The sequence below is a fragment of the Scomber japonicus genome, chromosome 3 (assembly GCF_027409825.1).
Source record: "Scomber japonicus isolate fScoJap1 chromosome 3, fScoJap1.pri, whole genome shotgun sequence".
Classification (NCBI taxonomy): domain Eukaryota; kingdom Metazoa; phylum Chordata; class Actinopteri; order Scombriformes; family Scombridae; genus Scomber; species Scomber japonicus.
In genome coordinates, this window is record NC_070580.1 from 36,704,730 (window position 1) to 36,728,296 (window position 23,567).

The 23,567-nt window shown below is 38.5% G+C and overlaps 1 protein-coding gene across 1 annotated transcript in view; it reads right to left on the reverse strand.

The window, feature by feature from the left end:
- mmp24 (matrix metallopeptidase 24) overlaps positions 1-23,567 on the reverse strand; it is a 69,142-nt gene that overhangs the window by 29,371 nt on the left and 16,204 nt on the right. Inside the window, exons 2-5 of the mRNA XM_053315840.1 lie at positions 16,803-16,951; positions 7,517-7,633; positions 1,029-1,128; positions 577-781 (exon numbers count right to left, since the gene is read on the reverse strand). Of these exons, the coding sequence (XP_053171815.1) occupies positions 577-781; positions 1,029-1,128; positions 7,517-7,633; positions 16,803-16,879 (499 nt within the window). The 5' untranslated portion in view covers positions 16,880-16,951. The remainder of the gene's footprint in view (positions 1-576; positions 782-1,028; positions 1,129-7,516; positions 7,634-16,802; positions 16,952-23,567) is intronic.

Genomic DNA, 23,567 nt, shown 5'->3' on the forward strand with positions numbered 1-23,567 from the left:
AGAATATACATAAAGAACTTGAAATGTCAAGAATATATGCAGACACCTGATGACAAGCTGAAACCTACAAAAACTAGACAGACCACATAAAGACTGTTTCAATTAACTGGCACCAAATGTTTTAGTTTTTACCAGTCAAAAGGAGCATAAACCTTATGACAGAGTAATCCCACACTCCACTGCTGTCAACCCACTGGAGTTCCAGAGAAAGACGACCCAACAAATCCAGCAAGAACCATACAATCAAATGTTTTTGTACCAAAACAAACATGGATGACAACCAGTCGCTTGTACAAATACATACATGGTTTAATATATGCTATATGAATTTTTTGGGTGAGACCATAAATCGAGAAAGGCTGGTAATGTGGACTGTAACTGGTGATAAGTAAGGTTTATAAAAGAGGCTAACTTCAGGTTCTGGTCTTTGATTTGATGTGAGAGAAACACCTTTAGTTATATTAACAGTCTGAATGAAGTTCGCCATTTGACGGAGGACAGCAGAATCTAATTCATTCGTTCATTCATTCAAATTCAGCTGAAGGAAAAAAAGCAGAAACTTTTATAATGCCTTACCGTCATGGTTGGCGTTGCCCAGCGTCCACGGCTCGTCAGAGTCAAAGTGTGTGTCTCCTCCGATGCCGGCGCCAGGGAAGTACGCGTGGGCCAGGAAACCCCCCTCACCATCAAAAGGAGAGCTGTCACCATGGAAACCGGAGGCAAAGAAGATCATGATGTCAGCCTCCTTCCCCTCGCTTTTGATTTCCGAGTACGGCACCTCCTGAATGGCATAAGAGGGGAGCAGAGCGTAGTAAAGAAACAAAAAACTTATATTAAAATTCTTTTTAAATTGTGGAACAGAATCTTATATTTGACTGTTAGTCAGACAAAACAACTGAAGACAACACTGTGGCCTCTAAGAAATGGTAAAAGCGACAATAATTGGCCGATTGATAATGAAAGTTATTGTTATTTGCTGCCCTGATAATGTGAAGCTCAAATGTATGTAACATGTAATCATCTCTGACCTGGAAGGAGAGCGGAGTGACGGTCTGCCACACATTGAAGGCTTGTCGGATCGCTCTCTGGGTGTCCTTCTCTCCCACTTTAGGGGTGAAGTTAGAAATGCTGCAAGAAAGAAATAACAGAGCATTAGTTACAAATATACACAGAATGTGAACGAGATTGAAGACTAAACAACAGAAGCAGCTGCTCTGGAAACTCTCTGAAACTTTCTGATGCTGGAATTTGGGAAAGCTCCTCCTTCAAACTGTCTTATTTGATTTGTTAGACAACAATTTGTGTCACTTTTTTCATACATACAAACAAGAACAACGATATGAACGCCTTTCCAAGAAAGACTGTTAGAATTGTATCATAACCGTATACACATATTTACACTATTGTTGTGTGTGTGAAATTTTGCCCTGCTGGTGGCACTAGATGAAAAGTCATGGGACAACTGAAGTTATTAGAGTTCATTTTAAAGACCAATAATTGTTATATTTCAATATGAACCAAAATGATGGACTGACTGATGAGTGAAACTGCCGTCTTAATATAAATGTATTGATTACAGCTACTTTGACCATTCAACACAATACAGGGAGTAAAGTTCAGGTTACTCCTTTCCTGGAAATGGAGTTAAACCAATTAACCAGTGAGCCACCAGGATCCCTAAAACATTACACTAACAACCCAAATATACACATAAATACCAAACTACTGGCAAATTTACTAAATGCAGATTATAAAAGCAGATGCTTCAAACCATTCTCAGATGTTAAATTCAGATTTCTCCACTTATTTTATTTTCGGTGATCATTAATCTGTCCCAACCTGCATTTTTAGTAACATTTTATATATAGAGAGAGATATATTCAGTATATTCCAATTCTTTAGGTTTGGTACTCAGAAAGTGTTGCAGCAGCAGCACAGTTAAACCTTTTCCCTCCATCGGGTGATGCATGTGCAGTAATAAGAGACGAATGAGGCAGAAAGGTCATTATAGAGTAATTGCAGGAGAGGAGACGTGCCATCCATATCTATTCAGCTGTGAGAGAGGGTGAAGGTATATCATTACATGTTTTATCTGTCACTTCACTGTCACTGAACACTTTCATCTAGCATCTTTTAAAAGAAGAAAAAAAAGAGAAGCTTTTAAAACCTCTGGTATCACTTTCTGACCGTGCCAGAGAATACGAGAGAGAGATACAAGGAGGAGGAGGAGGAGGAGGGAGAGGGGTGTGAGAGGACAGATGGAGTGATTGGCTGAGGCAGAGAGGTGGGGGGTAGAGGGAGTTGGAGGGGGTGGAAAAAAAGAAAAGCTCGGACAAGAGCAGCAGGGGGGGTAAATGCTTTGTTCCCATGTAGAAAAATACATTATGGAAGTAAATCACAGGATTGTCGTAATGCAACTTTTATACACAAGCGCACAGCAGCTTCCTGATGTGAATAAATAAATCCATCTGGGGCTAAGAAGTGGAAATGTGTAGTGCACTTTCTGTATTTTACAGGCCGTCTCACGCTGGGAGCGGATATGTACTGGTGAGCTGTGATGGGAGTAAATATAAAACACAACTGGAATAACGAAAAAAAGGAAGATACAGAGAGTCTAAATGAGATGTTAAGAGGAAAAGTGTCCTTAAAAGGAGATATACAAATCAATTTAAACAATCACATTATTCTTTTCGCCTTTTGTGTTTTCTGTTTTGTTGACTGCTAAACATGAAATATGGAGAGGCTGTTGTAGAGTCACAGGGAATTACTTTACAGGTTGTATTGTGTTGGAAAGAGTCGGCGCTGTCTCAGCTAATCTCAGAGTGCCACACTGACTCTTAAAGTAAAGCACAACTGAATTTAAGCCTTTTCTGACAGGCTGTGCTCCGAATTGCAATGTAAACAACTCTTCATGAGATACATAAAGCGAGGTTTGAACTGAGAGGAGAAAAATCTATTCAAGCATGTTTTCACTACAGGTTTTATTGTGTTTTTGAATCAAATAACCGTTTTGGGTAGGAGGAATTTAAAACAGGAACTCTCTGATAAGTCACCCTTTGTAAATGATTTATAAGCATTTATAAATGGCTTTATTAACGATTAATAAATAATTTACTAATATTTGAAAGTAATTTATAAGCCATTTGTAAGAATAACTTTTGACTCTTCCCGATCAACTAAAGAGCTAAAAACACAACGCAACGCAAGTCCACTATTGGGTTAATACCTCCATCCACCCCTCCTCTTCTGAATGAGACACATTCACGTCAACTGAACTGCATCACTGCTCCACCTCGCTGTTACTACAGCAACTAGATGGCAGCTGTCAATCAAACCAAGCAATAGAATCAGACCAATTTATCAGTCAGCTGACATAATTGTCTGATATTGGACTGTCACAGATATATTGGTATCATAAGTTACATAGGCAGCATTTCATTTTATTCTTCATTTAAGTTTGATATATGCATACATGTTTTTTGTTCTGTGTTTGTTTTATTTATAGCTATTTATAATTATTGGATTCTCAGTGAAGCTTAGTATTTCAGTATTATGATGTCATTTATACAATAAAGTTTATGTTTAAATTCTAAAATGCCAAGCCTCCATTATATCATTATGAAGAGGTGTTTGATAACCATATTTGAGGGATCATTGCAAAAATGTGTTAATGTACTGTATATAATCTGCACATACAAGATAATCAGCCAATAAATCATTATTGGATTGTTTTTTAACTCCTAACCTAAAATCAGCATCTGCCCCAAAAATCCAGTACTGGTGGGACTCTACTGACATTTTTAGCAGACACTCTCTGCATACAAATTCCTTTAAAGTTTATTTAAAAATCCAACTTTCCAATCCGAAGCCCAATGATTAGTGTGTATGTAAGTGTGTGTGTGTGTGTGTGTGCCAGGCAGACAGCTAGGTAGCAGTTCGATTTAAGTAAATGGTGTGGAACGTTATGGCGCTGAAGCTGGCCAAATGACCTGTGGCCAAAACACACAGATGGCACGCACGCACACACGTCTAGCACTTTAGTGGGATATGCAAAGACAGCAGTTTTAATATTTAAATAACAAAATGTTTTCAAAGAATTAAAAGGAATATTTTGATGAGGTGAGAATGAGTGAGAATCAAAGTGGTGATGAACCTACAAACCAACGCTAATCAATATTATATGTAAATAAAAGAAAAGAACGAAGAATGAATGAATAGAAGTAAACAGATAAGATTAAGTTGATATTACAAATATTTGCAAACCAGGTGTGAAATAAGGCCTCTTTTACGATGATGAGAGATATTCTAGTGCTCTATAGAGCTGTTCTGCTATCAAGGCAAAAAAAATATCTGATACTTTAACTTTATCACAACGACATCACTTCATGAACATACACATTATCCACAGAGGACCTTCAGTCAGGCAGAGCAGCTCTAGATGCAGATGTTCTCTTTCTGTTTCTGCCTCTCATCCTCTTTCAAGTCAGTTTCAATCAAATGTGCTTTGTTGGCAGGAAAGTTACGAACAATGCTGCCAAAGCAGCAACATAAAAGTTCAGCATCTCTCTGTCTTTCTGTTTTGTCTTTTTTTCCTCTTCCCTTTGTCTTTTGCTCTTTCTCTTTCTGTGTTTTTTTATTTTTTATCCACCTCCCTGCCCTGCGGCATCAATGGAAATGTTCATTTACAGATACAGTTGCATAATCCTGCAGCTCCAGCATGTAGCAGTGGGAGATAATTTACAGTTGCCAGCAGCCCTAAAAATTCCTCTACATGCATCTTTTTGCATCGCCTTCAGTCATCATGTTACTTCAGCTGCTCCGACGCTGCAATGCAGAGCCGAGAGCAAAATCATCCTGACTGAGCTCATCTGTATCCTGAAGAGCATTGGACATCACATATTACTCATTAAAATATTATTTACATTACTTATTACTCCACAGCTACATGTTTAATCCTCTGTGTTTAACACGTGCAGAAGGAGACGAGGAGACATTACGGTTTAACAAGCAGTCAGACGACATTTTTTTCAGTATTTACTACAACAACTAGATTAAAGGTCCGGTGTGTAAGATTTAGTGGCATCTACTCCTCTTCCTCTCCTTCCAAGCATGGAGGAGGACCTATGTTGGCTGTGAAAAATATGAAAGGTCATCTCTAGAGACACTTTTTAGTTTGTCTATTCCGGGCTACTGTAGAAACATGGAAGCATGAAGATTAAATTTGGTTTTCATGTATATTTTCTTTATATGAAGAGACAGTTTCTCATTTGTGATGAGAATCCTACTCGTAGGTAAACTCAGGTTTAAGATATGACTCAGATCCCTCTGTTTTATTCTTCCATTTTTCCTCATTAAAGGATTTAGGGGCAGGTTTTCCTCTTTTGAATTAAGAGTCAAAAGATAGACAATATTGCACTGATATACAGATTGTAAAGAGAGAGGAAAAAAACATTTTTGACTAGAGGGGGACTTTAATGGATTTATGTTGTTGTCAGCACTAGATTTAACATTAGCAATTGACCATCTGCACTATTTTAAACTGCACTACTGTGCAGGAGTATACTGTTTCACTTCTAAAATGTGTGCAATATCAATAACAAACTCAAGTATATTATCATTACACCAATATTACTCTTAACATACTGTTTCCTATTGTTTATATTGCTTGTTTTTACTTCTTTATTGTTCTTTTTCCAGGACTAATTAAGGATTATCTTATCTTATTCTAATACAAATGGTGGAATTTTAAAAATGAACTTAAAGAGGTTTAAAAGTGAGTTGTCTGATACTGATTATCAGCACAGCGCTTAGTTAAGCTTCAGCATCTAAAAACACATTTGACTTAAAGCATGAGATTTGATACAAACTTTTTTCTCAAGGCTCCAAATAATGTGTTTTGTACTTAACATTTGACTGAGAGCGAGACTATCAAACTGTACTAATGTGAATAATGTAATCTAGGCAGCATTATGTCTTCTCACAAACATTAGCCACTGCAAATTAGTTACATATTGGGTGTGATTCATAGGAGACAGAGCTGGCTCTAGAGACGGTTCGGCCCATCAGAAGAAGCAGAATTAAGTTAAAAACGATTGCAGTAATGCAGCTTGAACAGCGGCTGCAGGCTGCAGACAACACAGAAGTATCGGCTGCAGGAATGTGAGCTGATCGCAGGTGAAACATGAGGAGTAGGGCCGAGGAGACTCAAATACAGTAAGGGGTAACCAGATAGCACTGTGATCTCACACAATGGGTTTTATGTAACGCTGCAGAGTGGGAAGCTGTAATGCAGAAGAGATGGGATGCCTTCAGTGTCTCGTGGGAGCGGCGTAATTTACATCAGACCTACAAAGCTCTGAGTAGGACGGTGTGGAAGAAAAGGAGGAGAGAAAAGATCCAAGGAGGAGAGAAAAATCTTTATCAGGAGTAGCAAAACAAGTTGTTAAAAACCTGCATAACACAAAACTGTAATAGTCAAGACTGTTTAAAAAAAGACAAAAATAGAAGAGAGGAAAGGAGGAAACTGAGGGAGGGAGAAAGTAAGGAAGGTGGGATAACTCTTTAATGTCAATTAAACTGGACATATTTTCATATTTTGTCACATTTAGTACATGCTATAGATTATACAAATCCGAAAGATGTTTACAGATTCAATATTTAATATTTGCAACAAGAAAAAACAGGAATAACTTAACTGCACTGTAATATAATAAATTGAAGGAACTAAGTTGTCTTTAATAGTGCAACACTAAATTATTTTAATTAATTAGAGTTACTAAACTATAAAAGATAAATCTCATTCTGACATCAAAAAACATCTTAAAGATTTTTTTTTGTCTCATTTTGAAAATGTGCTTTAGTTTTGGTGCAATGGTTAAATTTAAGCTGTGATTTGGTTCCTGCCCTTCAGACCACATTTAAAAAATCCATTGCAGCCCTTTGGCTTCACACTGACTTCCAACTAACAAAGACTGACAGGTGAGTCATTCATTAAACAGTTTTGGGGATCTGTAATCATCAATGCTCAATGGACTCTTGACTTCTATCAAAATCAACTCATACAGACCTGAAACTGGCTCAATGCGTCGTAATAAAACACACATCCCTACCATGGATGTATTATAAGAGCTGATAGGGCACAACCACTCAGATACATGTACAGTAGTTGTATTTCTATTTGATTCATGCCATTTGATTTTTTAGAGAATAGAGTGGGAGAGAAAGAAGGATGGGAGACCTACAGAAAGAGAGAGAGAGAGGGAGAGAGAATAAAGTGGGCAGAGGGAAGACTAAGAGTCAAGATGTGTTCGGTGTCTTGAGGGACACTCAAGACACCGAACTCAAGACACTCAAGACACTCTAGGTTCAGACCTAGAGAGAGAAGAGAGTGGAGGAGGGGAAAGTGAGAGGAAAGTGAATGTAAAAGAGGGAAAGGAAGGGGGAAAAAGAGAAAACGTTGACAGATAGATAGATAGACAGACAGACAGACAGACAGACAGACAGACGGATAGATTACCTATAGGAGATCTTTTTATCTCTCCATTTCTGTCCCGTCAGGGCATAGCGTTTATTCCTCTGCCGGCGGCTGGTGTGAGGATGATCTGGAACGCCACAGCGAGGCCTCCTCATCCACCTGGACACAAAACCACCATGTAAGTCAGGCTGAACAGGACCCTTTAGAGCGGCCTCACTCCACAATCAAGTTCCTGAGCAGTTCATTTGAATATGTGAACTTGGGCTTCAGGAAGTAAGGATCAGCATTTTTTACTATTTTCTGACATTTTATATTAAACAGTTGTCAGACCTATCAATTTGCCTATTTATAATGAGAATAGCGGCTGGCTGGAGCCTTACAGTGAATGTGGGTGTCTCAACATTGATGAAGACATTTTCTAAAGACAAAAAAAACTCTCTAAACTCTAAAATTCTCTGGTTGCAGCTTCTTAAATGAGAATATTTTCTGGTTTCTTTAGTCCTCAATGACAATATACACTATATTTTTATACTGTGGAATATTGGACCACAAATAAAAACAATGTAAGACATAAAAAATATCAATCAATAAGGACAATCAAGTTCAATATGCAATACAAAAGGTGGAAACAGCAGCAATACTTCTTGCAACAGACAACCTTATGTAAACAAAAACAATTTTAAAGGCACATGGGTTATATTATTATTACACAATAATGACAACTTTAAAAGAAATAAGGACAATCCTCCACACGTTGGAGGATGGAGGAAAGCGCAGAGACTGAAGAAAAATGTCTTTACTCCGAAGAAACTGAACTAAGTTTGACATAAACTGGCAAAATTTAAAAGAGGAACCGAAAGGGTCAATTTCAGGCAGGACACACACTGTAAAAATAAATAAGATGGCACAACTTAAATTAAGTATTTAATCGTACAGCTTTTTCTGAGTTTACTCAACTTTTAGAACAAATGTTGACCAAGTGTAGTTTTTATATTCCCATTTAGTTGACACAATGTGCGCCCAGTTCAAAAATGTAAGTTCGCTCAACTGATTCCCTTCTCTTAGAGCTAGTTGGTCCAACTTCTGTACAAACTAAAATATTAAGTTAGCACAACCCATTGTGTTGGAGGGTCAAATAATTATTTCTCTCTCGTGTCAAGTTGGCCCAACTTTTCTTCTAGTCAAAATATTAAATTAGCTCAACCCTTTACAGTTGTTCCTACTCATTGTTTTTCTCTGAAAGTAAGTTGTCCCAACACAATTTGCACAACAATTAAATACAAAAGTTTCTCATTTTAAATTTTTTTTATTTTTTCAAAACTGTAATTACAACAGCATCCCTCATTAAAAAAAGTTTGTCTCTAAGAACACAATATAACAACAATCTAGTTCAGGTCAGCAATTTTAAAAAGGTAACCGAAAAATAAAAAACTACTGCACTGTTCCAGGGTTTGTCTGCTTCTCCAGCAGCTCCAGAAGGCCAACTGTCATCCGTCTGATGCTCCACATCAGCAGACCTGCCAACCTTGGATAAAGTCTTTCAGTACCACTTTATGCAACAACAAAAAAAATTGGATCATGCACATGTTATATATTTTGAATATCCAACTGAACTGAACAGTCAAACTGAAATATATAATATATATATATATATATATATATATATATACACACACACACACACACACACACAGTGCCTCAATGTATTATTAGGCTTTACACGATCAGGATTTTTGGGGCCGATCACCGATCAGTGAGTTTAAATAAACCGATCACCAATCCGATCAAGTGAGGGAGCAATATGTGTATTTAAATAACTTGTTAATTTATTGTTTACTGAGTATAAACAAAAGTATTCTCAAGCATTTTTGCCAATGCTTAACAATCAAGGTAGCGTGGATCAAGGTATGCCAGCAAACATTGCAATGCCAGGTTCTCCACAATATTAAATGGCAGGTCGGCCAGCACGGTAAACTCCATGAGTTTCCTTGTGCCACCCCTTGCCTTCTCACTGTCATGGCTATACGGACGGGTACTGTCTAAAGGCTTTAGCATCCGTTTCAGTGTTTGTTTTTCTTTGTTGACGTTACGTTTCTTAAACTCGGCTTCCTTATCCAGGTGCCTGATTAAATTTGTGGTGTTGAAACATTTTGCAGATGCTCCCCCACAAGGTACTTTAGTGTTGCACAGATTGCAAATAGCTTGTGATTTATCCGTCTCATTTACTCCAAATAAGTCTCACACCACCCACATGTTTGTTTGAATCCGACAGCTAATGATTCAAGATTCAAAAAACTTTATTGTCTGTCGTGACAGGACTCAAAACTAGCTGTCTGATTCAAACAAACATGTCGGTGGTGTGTAACTTCTTCGGAGTAAATGAAACAGATAAAAGACAAGCCATCTGCAATCTATGCAACGGGAGCATCTGCAAAAAGGTTCAACACGACAATGACGATATTGATCGGATCGGCAAATTAAGACATTACAGCCGATCTCACAAATTGCATAAAAAGCAAAATCGGCCGATCCGATATAGCTGATCAGATCGGCAGAAAGCCTACTCATTATAAAGTAAAAGTGACTCTGTATAAAGTAAAATGTAAACTAAGTAAGTTAAAAGGTGTCATGAGCCCACAATGATACAGAGTTGTGTCTTTAGCAACCAGCATTCGAGCAGCAGATTATCTGGTCTGACCACGAGAACAATTAGAAGAAAGTATTTAGCACAGTTGATGATGATGCACTTGTATTGATGCGATTTCTTATAATAAGTCTATCTAACGGCCTTTTCAATAACGTAAATGAAATATCCAGCGGTAATAACTATTACTACTTCATTACACCAAGATGACAGTAATGTCACACACAATGTAATGTTTTCCAGACAACAAAAATTGTATGTAATGAACTACAATGAATGTAGTGAAATCCCAAGTAAAAATAATAATAAAATGAAAGACTCTTAGTCACTGCCTACTGCGTGACGTTGAACCAAGGAATCCATGTGTCCACCATGAAATAGGATCCTCATTGACTTTACATTGGTATTGTTTCTGTGGTGGAATTTTGTGTTAACAGTTTGTGCCCTTGTCACGTATTTCTGGATATCACAGAGCATTGTCAAGCTTTTTGCGTACTTTTACCGGTGTAATTTGATGTCAAAATGTGTGCCTGTTACATAAAATGCGTACAGGTTGGCAGGGCTGCATTAGCACCCCGCTGGTTGAAGAAAACAATGAAAATGTTACAAATGTGGATCAACAATGTAAGATACGTTTCAGAAAATATCTCAAAAGCTTGCCACACAAGTATTTAGACTTTCACTTGTTGCACACTTTATAGTGTTGTAAAAATGTACTTAAATGAATAAAATCTTTTCCATCAATATCCACTAAATTACCCATAATGAAAGAGTAAACATTTTCAGAAATGATAGCAGATATGTCAAGAAAAAAAATATTTCCTTTTTTGATTTTTAGTAAATTAGCAAAAATTAGTTACACTAGTTACACTAGGTGTCTGTCCAGGGACGTGGGCAGGAAGGGTGGGGGGGTGCGATCAGTCTAATCTGAGTTATAAGGACGCTTTGCTCTCACACGCACTGCATTTATAGTCACACACACATACGCGCGCTGTTGCTTGTTCACTCCAGACTCTGGGAGATTACGTCTCATCTGCGGGCGTCATGGAGACGCTATCAATATGTGGGAGACTCCCGGAGCTTCTGGGAGAGTTGGGATGTCTGGGTTAAGTTTACCGGCTAATGTGTATGTTATTATTAGTAATTGTTGAACGTAACCGCTGTGAAACAATCAGAAAATAACGTGTTATTGATCTGATTCACCGGCTTCTTACTGTCACAACTCCCTCCCTCTTCATCCTCTCTACCTCACTCACCGCTCCCTCCCTCTTCATCTTCCCTACCTCACTCACTGCTCCCTCCCTTTTCATCCTCTCTACCTCACTCACCGCTCCCTCCCTCTTCATCCTCTCTACCTCACTCACCGCTCCCTCCCTCTTCATCCTCTCTACCTCACTCACTGCTCCCTCCCTCTTCATCCTCTCTACCTCACTCACTGCTCCCTCCCTCTTCATCCTCTCTACCTCACTCACCGCTCCCTCCCTCTTCATCTTTACCTCACTCACTGCTCCCTCCCTCTTCATCCTCTCTACCTCACTCACTGCTCCCTCCCTCTTCATCTTCTCTACCTCACTCACCGCTCCCTCCCTCTTCATCTTCTCTACCTCACTCACTGCTCCCTCCCTCTTCATCTTCTCTACCTCACTCACCGCTCCCTCCCTCTTCATCTTCTCTACCTCACTCACTGCTCCCTCCCTCTTCATCTTCTCTACCTCACTCCACCACAGTTAACACAACATCGTCTTGTAGCCGATCTCTGACGGAGCAACTCAAAACACAGAATGACAACATAAACATTACTTGCAACTGAACTTTTCAAATGTGAATATTCTGGCTGGACTACTACTGTCAGTGATATCAGTGTTTGAAATTAACATGATTCCTTAATGTCTGGTGATATTTAGGGCAATTTTATGATTACTTGGAATATATTTGTTACATACAGCTACTTTAAAGTGCAGCCATAATATTGTAAAATAAAAAAGGCAGTTTCTAGAGTTTGCTGCTCCAGTTTGTCCTTCTTTTTCCCCTTATCTTTGGTAAATTTGTCATGCACTTTAGCGCAATGCATCTTCAAATGTTTGATTAAGTTGCTGGTGTTGAAATTTGCAACACTCGTGCCACCCCTCGAAATTGCTTCTTTGCATATGTTGCATGTCGCCGTCTTACTGGTGGGAACATCCACTGTGAAGTACTGCCAAACCACTGACATGATGCGCTAACGTTAGCTCCTTGTTACAGGTGTCAGGTGATCAATTCTTCTTCACCCTTCTAAAACAGCAGGTGCCGATGGCAGCATAGCGCAACTGTTTTAAGAGCAGCGAAGAAGAAGTGTGTCAGAGCTAACGGAGCTAACCAATAAATAGATTCCTATTTCTAATAAATTACGTGGTATGGGATCGGTGCCTGGACTCCAGTACTCGCAGATACCGATGCCAGCATTTTCGGCAGTATCAGAGGCATTTCCGATACTGGTATCGGAATCAGAACAACTCTACTGTTAATGTTAATGGAACTTCATGGAACTGAACTATCACTGTTATTAAGTCCCCCAGTATTTTTCCTGCTGTGTCGAGTCAAAATGGCTTCTGTGTAACCAGTCCATAATGTGAAAAAAATACCTCTGTAACTCTAAAGGGAGCTTCATAGAAAGCCACTCATGGTTTTATATGGCATCCATAATTTTGATAGATTTATGCACAAACTTTATCAAGACAAATCATTTCAACACACTCAGGACCTGCATGCAAAAGAATGGTCAGAGTCTAAGATTTAAAAACAGCCGTTATATCAGACTTGCTTAAAAACATGTCCATACTGTCCAAATCAGCTTACCTGATAGATCTGCACCACTGGCATTGTTTCTAAAAGGTTGAGGTTGAGACCCTTTACTGCTACACTTTTCTGATGTGCAGAGATGTCTGTAGTCTGCATGGAAACAAATCATATTCACTTAAAACTAGTTTCAAAAAGGTTAACCATTACATGGTTGTGATTGTGAGAAGACAGGAGTGAAACAATGAGAGGAATAGTCTATAATATGCTTACTGTCAACTCACACCATGGATTAATAAACATTTATCGCTGATTTTTTGGATTAACACTATTCAGTAGTTTAACTGAAAATTATGAAAAACTTGCCTCCCTCGTTCCTGAACCTCCATCCTTGATCTTGAACAAGGCACCTTCACTAGTATCCTTTCCTCTCAGGGAGAATGTGTGGTCCAGCACAGGAAGAGCTGATACTGAGAAACCACTGTCTGAGGGTCTGAAACCACATAAAACAGGGGTACAGATGATGACTAAGAATACTTTACACAAACATCAGATAAATACATTTGCAAAGAATATTTTTACAATTACGATTTTTTAAATTACATTTATATGATAAAAACATAGCACAAAATACAACTTATCATGCATTCATAAAAGAATATGAGACACCCTATGCAACTGCCTAACCTGCTAACCGGGAACCATAAGTTTCATCTTAAATTTCATTTTAAGCCACATAATACATTTCTGCCCAACAATAGCTGAGTCATTGGCCAAGCGTCAACCAATCAGTGACACCCTGCACACAAACACACACACACACACACACACACACACACACACAAACACACAAACACACTTTGGAAAGTTCTATAAAGTTCAGAGCTCATTTAGTTTAGTTAGAGCAGCACAGTGGTAAGTGATGCAGTGTCAAACATTCATGGAGGTGAAAGGAGGACACGTGACATGGCGGTGGCCGTCTTAGATACTATTAACTGAATGTACATTGAAAACCTTAACTGTAAATCCATTACTGGTCTAGTCAGAAAATGTTTTGAGTTGTGCTGAAACACCAGCGGTCATTGTCTGCGTCTTTGACTAATGTTTATCTACTTCTCAGCTAAATGCACTCATCATTACTGGTAGCTACTGTTGGCCAAATTAAGTTGGCCCATATAATGTTGACTCAGAAAAAAAAGACATTACTGCTGGTGACATTTTTACTATTGAATAAAGCGTTAATATTTATTTTAGTTACTTACCACCATGCTGCTGCTAGTTTAACTGTCAGAAACTGCCACTCTGATCAGCAACGCCCACACACACACACAGAGTTCTACTCTGTGTATGTGTGGGCTTCGCTGATTGGTCGACATTCGGCCAATGACTCAGCTGTTGCTGGGCAGAAATCAAGGCAGTAACTGGCTGATCCAAGACCCAGCAAAGCCAAGCTAAACTAGCCTCATTAACGTTAAATGATGGGTGCATTTTATAATTACATCCCAGAGTCACCATTTGGCCCCAGATCACATATTAGAAGACAATAAAAAATTAAATATAGAAATTGATGATTACTGTATTCATATTAAATTAATCTACTGATTTCTGTCATGGTAAAAAAACAGTTTTTTTAATTTCATAACTTTTCCAGAAATTTCATGGACGTGTGAACCCTGCTTTGACTAACGTTCATCTACTTCTCAGCTGACCGTTAGCTACCGTTAGCCAAATGTCTGTGCTACCTCTGAAATAACACGTCTTCTCCTCGCTCTGCTCACCTAAACCTGACAGCCCATATAATGTTCACTCAGAGAAACATCAACATTTCTGCTGGTGACATTTTTACCGTCGAATAAAGCGTTGATATTTATTTTAGTTACTTACCATCCTGCTGCTCTGCGTTTAACTATCAAACTAACTGCCGCTCTTAACTGTGTGTGTGACGCGGTGCAGGGCGTCGCTGATTGGTCGACACTCAGCCAATGACTCAGCAGTTGCTGGGCAGAAATCAAGGCAGTAACTAGCTAAACCAAGACCCAGCTAATCCAAGCTATACTAGCCTCATTAACGTTACTGTATGTTCTGAGCACTGTGCTACCTGAAATAACTTCTACTCGCTCAACTACTTCTCAGCTAAACGCAGTCAACATTACCGTTAGCTACCGTTAGCCAAATGTCTGTGCTACCTCTGAAATAACAAGTCTTCTCCTCGCTCCGCTCACATAAACCTGACAGCCCATATAATGTTCACTCGGTAAAAATGTCACCAGCAGTAATGTTGATGTTTTTTCTGTCGTATAAAGCGTTAATATTTATTTTAGTTACTTAACACCGTGCTGCTCTGCGTTTAACTGTCAAACTAACTGCCGCTCTGACCTGTGTGTGTGACGCGGTGCAGTGCAGGACGTCGCTGATTGGTCAACACTAAGCCAATGACTCAGCTGTTGCTGGGCAGAAATCGAGGCAGTAACTAGCTACACGAACACCCGGCTAATCCAAGCTAAACGAGTACTGTGCTACCTGAAATAACGACTACTCGCTCCGCTCACACAAACCTGACAGCCCATATAACGTTCACACAGAAAAAAATAGGCATTACTGCCGGTGACATTTTACTATAGAATGAAGCCTTAATATTTATTTTAGTCACTTACCACCTTGCTGCTCTGCGTTTAACTGTCAGAAACTAACTGCCGCTCTGATCTGTGTGACGAGATGCAGGGCGTCGCTGATTGGTCGACACTCGGCTGTTGCTGGGCAGAAATTGAAACAGTAACTAGCTATCTAAGACCCGGCTAATCCAAGCTAAACTAGCCTCATTAACGTTACTGTATGTTCAGAGTAGAAAAGACCACAACAGCAACCATATAACACCAGATCATATTATAGCTCAATGAAAAAGCACATTTTTCTGAGGAAATATACTTAAATAGGAATTACTTACCAGTAAAGTGTCTTGGATCGGGCTCTCCTGTTACCGTTAAATCGATGATGCGCAGTTTGATTGAGCGGGGTTTTACTGCCGGTGCAAAGGTCAAAAGGAGCGGGAAACATATTTAAAAATAGTAGTGCATGTATGCTTATATTGCATACATGCACTGTAGTGTTAAAAAAAAAAAAACTTCAAATATATAAATTAAATCACTGCTCAGATAGCAAAATGAGATTGAATCAAAGTTGAAATACTGTCAGGCAGAAGCATTGAATCTATATTGATCTCCAATGTTGAAACTAAATTCAAAGTGCTCCTTATGTTTGACCTCGAAACAATGATTCAATGATTTTCAACCAAGACTGACGCTAATTCAACATTGATTCAACGGTCATCTAAACAGTAAATTTCAACTATGTTTTATTTTATTCAGTGTTGAAACAATTGCTGAATTGACATTGATTCAATCGTTATCTAAACGTCAGTCTGCAGCTATGTTGGCTGATTTTATTTTGAAATTATGTAAGTCAAATACTAAAAGGCAGCCTACATCTAAATTTTAACTGTTTTAAAACAGTGAATTTCTCCTGAAATACATCTGAATATGTTTACAATACATATAGAAGTAGACGGTGCAGGTCAATCAACTAAGGTTGGAAACCACAGGAAGTAAAGCTAACACAAACACAAGAATACAGTATTTCAAAATGAACAGGAACCAAAACACAAATAGAAAGTCCAGGCAGAATGTGACAAGCCCATTCTTGATCAGACTGTTTGAAAATGCCCTAAATTTCACAAACAATGACTCATCTGTTGACATTAAAGCCCACATAGATATACAGAGTTAGTACACTGGAATCTCTGCTTTATGCTGGAGTATTAGTTAATTCCCCTTCTGAACATTTGTGAGATTATATCAGCTATCTTTGGCTTTTATCTCTCAAACACAGTCGTCTCCTTCCCCAGTGACTCACTCTATAGTCGTCTCGTCCAGTATTCCCGTCACTGGGATGCCGTAGAAGCGCTGCATGGCGGCCACAGCGGACTGCATGGCTTTCTCCTGCCGCAGGTCTGACGTGCGGACGTCGTGAGGCAGTAGATAGCCGTAGTTCTTCAGCCACGTCTGACAGAGAGGGAACAGAAAGGTTAAAGGTTACGATAAATAAAGAATCAGCTGCAACTCTCTAATAAAATCTCAAAATCCAAGTTTAATTACTGAATAAAAGTGCAGAAAACACATTTTTTAAAGTCTAACATACTGTATGTCAGTGATGCTGAATAATAAACTAGAAGTAATGAGCTCCACTAATGGGAGTAAGACTTCTTTGACTAATAGATTAGTTCATTTCACTGAAAACATGTGAAATGGCTCCTCCAGTATTATCATCCCACCACAAATGAACCACACAGCCATGCAGAAGGATCTCATAAAAGATTAAAGACCAAAAATGTTTGAATATTTCAGTGATGTTATTTTCCACAAATGACTAATGACTCCACGAAAAGATCCAACTGAACGATTAGATGACTAATCAGCAAAGCGACTAATTTTATATGTACGAAAATAAAAATGAAATGTGAGTTATAACTTGTGTTATACAAATGGTAGTGAGTATTTAATTTAGACTTTGAGTGCTCTCACTGAAATCAATATTTGGATGATCAGACTTTTAGTTTAGTTTATTTTAATCATTAAACTTGAATACACATGTGTACGTACAGTAAATAATCATGACCTCATTTTCTTCATCACCATTAGAAACAGTGACAAACCAGAAGGAAATAAATTAATACATAAAGCCGTTTCTGACCGAAAAGGTGTGGGCTGAAGCATTTGTTTCAAAAAACTAAATGATCATATTTTGAGCATTTATAGGATCAAAAGTAGAAAGATAGAAGCTGCATTCAGTCTGTTCACACAAATTATGACACAAATTACAGATCTGAGACTCTTATTACTTAGATAAGGTCAGAAAAAGATGTTTTTCATCACCAAAATGAAAATGTTAATCATCAACTATTTTGATAACTGATTAAATGTTTTGAGTATTTTTTTAGGAAAAAAATGGTTTGTTTAGTCCTCTTTGACAGAGAACTGAATAAATGTCAGTCGTGGACTGCTGGTCTGGGCAAAATATGACATTTAAGGTTGCATCTCAGACTTTGGAAAAGAGCGATTGACATTTTTCGACATTTTCTGACATTTTATGGACCGAACAGCTAATCAGTTAATCAATAATTGAAATAATCATTAGTTGCAGCCCTGCACAGAACACATCTCTGGCTGTGTGTCAGAGTGAGCGTTTACAACCACAGATTTTATGAACTGGATGCAGGTTTACGCACTAATGTGATGCATTAATGACACGGAAAAAGAAGACATGATCTTATTTCAGTAACCAGCAATTTCCACACAACAGAGGAAGCAATTCTAAATTATGTTTCTTCCCGCACAGGAATTTTCCTTTGATGTGGGAAAGCAGAAAGAGAGAAAGAAAGGAAACTGAAGAAGAGAGAGGACACAAAGAGATTAATCGAAACTGATGGAGACAAAGTAAGATAAAGAAAGAGATGAAAGGATGAGGAAAGAGCTTTCCCTCCCGAATCACAGAAAATTTGATTCACACTGATCCAAAAATCGATGCCGAATCCACAAGTTTCCTCGGATGATTCCTATTATGTCGTATTTTTCACTTTGCAGAGCGCCTGTCTCTTTAATGTGACATAACACAATGTCACAACTCTCCTGAGAGTGAGAGAGAGAGAGAGAGAGGAGGAAAGAAGAGAGGAAAATGAAAAAGAAGGGAAGTTAAAAGAGCAGCAGAGCGATGGAGAGGTTGAGAGGGAGAGGAGAGAGCGATAACGAAGGGGGGAGGTTGAGCCCTTCTCTACAGTAGGTCATTAATATTTCAAAGTGTGTGCCAGCCTCTCCCAGCCAGTCCAGACCCATCAGCCAGCACTCAGCTACAATATGAACGTCTGCCTAACTACCATGACGGACGCAGGGAGGTTACCAGCGCTGAGGGATTCAGTCTGTCACTTCCCCCCAGAGAGAGAAACAGACTCACAACACAATCACACACACACTTTACACACAACCCCTTCTAATTATCTGCAGGAGGACATCAAATTATATTTAATGATCATGAATATTTGGTAACGTTTTTAACTGATTTTTGTCCACTAGCACTGATAAGCTGATATGTTGCTTATTTCCATATCCAGCAGTTACTGATCAACATTAAAATTCATTTGGAGTCATGTTTCTACTCACCTGCTGAATGTAAGTCCAATATTCATTCTGTTTTAGCTCTGTTTTTATTCTTTACAAGCTCCTGAGAGAAATATCTGACTCTTTAGCTGCTAAATGCTCCACTATGTTCACCAGCTAGTCTAAAGATAACTGTGTCTGTTTGCTGCTTGGTGCTGAGCAGGTAGAGTACAGAGGCTTTTTTTTTTCTACAGCATTTTCTCTGAGAACGACACTATGAGAGCACTGAGAGTGAACCAGAACAGTAAAGTTGCAGCCGGACAGCAAAACAATGAGCTGAACCTCACTATAAAGCTCTGTAGAGCCACAGAGTGGATGGCCATGTATAGTAGAGTGCGAAGAGACAAAAAACGTCACAAATGAGCGTTCAGAGAAGCTTCAAGTTTTGCAGCTTTGACCACGTTTAACATCTGACATCAGAACAGGATATAAATAACTAAAACTACTAAAAGCAGAATATGTCTCCTTTAATGTGTAATTTTTGGAAACTCCTTCAACAAATAATCGTTGCAATGCAACAGAAAAGTTCCCAAAACTGCTGAACTGGAGGCTCAAGAACCTCTGATCTATTAAATGTGTGACTGTGCACTGCATTACTCTCTCTCACACACACACACACACACTCTCTCATGCACACACACACACACACACACACACACACACTCTCTCTCTCTCATGCACACACAGCACTCTGCAATGAAGTCTCTGAGGATCTCAACACTGCATTAGTCAGTATGTTTATGTGTGTAAGTGCATCCCTGTGCATACTGTATGTGTGTGTACTTTCACCCCTAGATGTACACTTATGGTGTGTGTGTGTGTGTGTGTGTGTGTGTGTGTGTGTGTGTGTGTGTGTGTGTGTGTGTGTGTGTGTGTGTGTTGATGAGTGGGCCAGCTGCTGGCTTGGAGGAAGCAGTTTGAATTAAATAATTCACCAGCTGCTATTATACAACAATTACTATGGTGCCATCAAAGCTCTGAACACACACAAACACTAAGACCCACACACACCCACACGCCCACATGCCATTGACACAACATGTGGAAGGAACATAAATCACTGGCAAGAATAAAACCTCCATATGTGAACATGTTTAATTAATATTCTTCTCTGACTTGAACAAAATTGGTTCTCATAGCTGAAACACTTTCAGTGACAAAAACTCTGAGAAACACAACTATTCAGAGAAGATGAGGAAGGAAGCGATGGTAGACAAAAATGAGCAGATTATGTCATCAGGATGTTGATGTATAGAGTAGGACTTGAAAAGTTCCTTACTTGCCTACACATCTTATCTGGTTATTATTGTGTTGTTTATCTACAGTTTGCTGTCATTACTATTTTGTGTTTCGTTATTGATCAGAACCAATAATTCAAATGATCTGAACTGAAATATCAATACATCCTCGGTCAAGGTTTCACTGATCAATAACCTGAGCAAGAAGAGCACAGTCCAACGTTGCGTTTTATACATTAAAGGGTCACTGGTCACACTTGGCTGCTTTGTAGCTTTGTCACATGTAGTATGAACATCATAACTCAGTGGAAGCAGCCACTATAATGTCTGTTACTGCTGCAGCAAATCAGTAAAAACCAGTAAAATAATAGAAATAATGAGGCTGAGAAGAAGATGCCTTAATAATACAGATGATAATAAAGCCATGGACAGCACAGTACAACAGAAGTATAAAAGCTGATTTAAGCTCCACTGATGCAACCAGTTTTCAGTGTTTCAGTTTGTGGGATGCAGCTTCAGAAAGCCTCCGCAGGCCTCTGAAGACAAGAGGGAAAGAAAAATCTAATAAAACACATCATAAAAATAAAACAAGCTCATTGCAAAATCTATACCTTGTGCTCTTTTTATTTTGCTTTTTGCTGACCTCACAAAATGAATTTTCACGCCCACAGAGCAGAAAATGATCATCAGTCCGGTGCGAGCGCTGCATGGACGGAGGCAGAGAAGGTGGTGAACAGTGTCTGTGTCACAATTTTATCTTCAATCTTAATTTTCTTGTGCCTGGAGCAGAATCTGTCTTTAATTTAAGGGTCAACGGTCCCCTTTTTCTTCCTGTGCTCAGCTGGTTGATGGAGGAGGTCGGGGTGGATGAATACTTCAACACTGGAGAACAATATTTTAGCACCTTATGAATCCACTTCACTTTAAAATGACACAACAACTAACCCGACTACACCAAACTACCAAATAATAATGTTTAATAATACGTTTTTAAAATACATGGATCATCCAGTAACACTTAAAGCGAAGAGTCCACACCACATGTCAACACCAAAGTTTAATACTTTTCTTTAACCTGGTGAATCATATGTGATCCATGAGTTTTAGAGAGCTTTACATCATCAGTGTAAAAACCTGACGTATACAATCAGATACATGTAGTGCACAGATAAACCACCAGGGGACCTTTTATTGAGTTCACCTATTTCTGTTTCTCTTCTATAATTGTATTAATTTGAAATTAAGTTGTAAATAAATCACTTTTTTTCTTGTGTTCTTGAGCCTTTACTGCTCGCTCCCTGACAAACCAAACATTAATTAATCATTTCAATCATCATGATTTATGAGTTATTAATGATGATGTTTGTGTCTGCAGTTAAAGGTCTAGGCTGAAAAACTGAAGACCTCTGCCTCGTTTCCAGATAAGCATCTTTTCTGAGAGCGTCTCTGAATGCATTTTAAAGTCAGTTATATTATATTTATATAAAGAGGTCTTGGAGTGCGTCTGTAAATCATGTAGCAGAGAGGGTTGGAAAATGTGTCCAGATGAAAATCTCTGGAAAAACAAACTAATTTGTGTTCTCGATTTAATAACTTCTGCTTTCAATTTACCTCTTTATTCTGTTCCCCTCTCCGCCTCGCCTCGCTCACACAAGCACACCATGTTCTTTGCACTTATTATGAATCCACCTCGAAGCTGCATTTTCATGATCTACAGAAGCATGAACATTTTCATGGTTTTATGGGACATTAAATATATTTGACCCTCTGATTAAAATTGACTTTCATAATTTATGTCAAAACTTTTCATTATTTTTCACAAATCTACTGATAACAAAATAAACACAAATCTCCTGTAAATCCCAATTATTGTTATTATTAGTATTATTATTATTATTATTATTGTGTATATTCTTATTACATCTAATCCTGCCCCCACATCAGCTGTCATGCTATCTGACGTCCAATAAATAATAAATTAAAAGAAATAAACGTATTCTTTTTTGTGGATTATGGCAAGAATGTCTATATGGATAAAATATTTAATATTTATCATTCTTTTGTGGTTACACCATTTTTTAAATTTATTTTTTGGCTCATAAACTAAAAAACCTCCAGCACAGAGGTTTGAAACAGGACCTAATCCAGCTGTCCACCTGATTGGCTGTCTGTCTGTCTCTGTGTGTCCGTCTCTCTCTGATGCTTCAACCTGTGCGTCAGCCTGCCAGTGTGTCTCCGTCTGTCTGCTGTGATAAAAATAGACCTTATCTCCTCCCTGCTAAACTATTTACCGTCTCTCAGCTTGAGTGCAACGGGTGCAACCCGCCGGGCAGTTCTGCCATCCAAACTGTGTGTGTGTGTGTGTGTGTGTGTGTGTGTGTGTGTGTGTGTGTGTGTGTGTGTGTGTGTGTGTGTGTGTGTGTGTGTCCTGATAAGTGGACTCTTTAGCATAGGGAATATTTTCTCTACTACAAGTTTGTGGAACTATCTCAAGGTGTTAAAACTAGTTTGCAGGCTTCATTGAGTATATGTAAACCTTTATTTACATCGTCAACTGTGCACAAACAAACTCAACTGAGCTCCAAACTGAATATTTCTCAACTTTTTCTGCATTAATGTCAGACAAACAAAAAAAGCAGCACCTGGAGGGAAGTGACTCTCATCTTTAAAGGGTCTCAATTAGGGGTTCATGGTTCGATGTGTACCTCGGCTTTGGTATCACAGTTTGGACCAGTATGAAAAAGAAAGCTAGAAAATAACATTTTCTTAATTTCAAATGGAAATATATTTTAATAACAGTGTTGCAGATTTATGGGTTATTCTGACAGCAGTGACAAGTTATCCAAGCTAGCTTTGCAAAGCCAGCTATACACACACGAGCTGCAGCCACAGCTAACTGGTGTGCTGCCAAAATGCTCCACACATTGGAGTAAGTGGATTATTAAACTAATTTGACAGTTATTGTTTGAGTGTATTCTTCATAGGACTGCATGCACTGACCCATAACAGTTCAGGACAAATAAACATACATAATATTTTCCTGCATCCTTTACGTTAAGAACAAGATGATATCTCTGGTTCTGCTATATCGATTTTTATCCCTTTAAATGTTACAGAAGAGCAATAACACACTGGTACAGTGGAGTTTTAACACAAGCAGCTGTACAGAAAAATACTCAAACATTTACAAAGTTATGATCTAGGTCAGGAAATACCTGATCAAAGAAAAG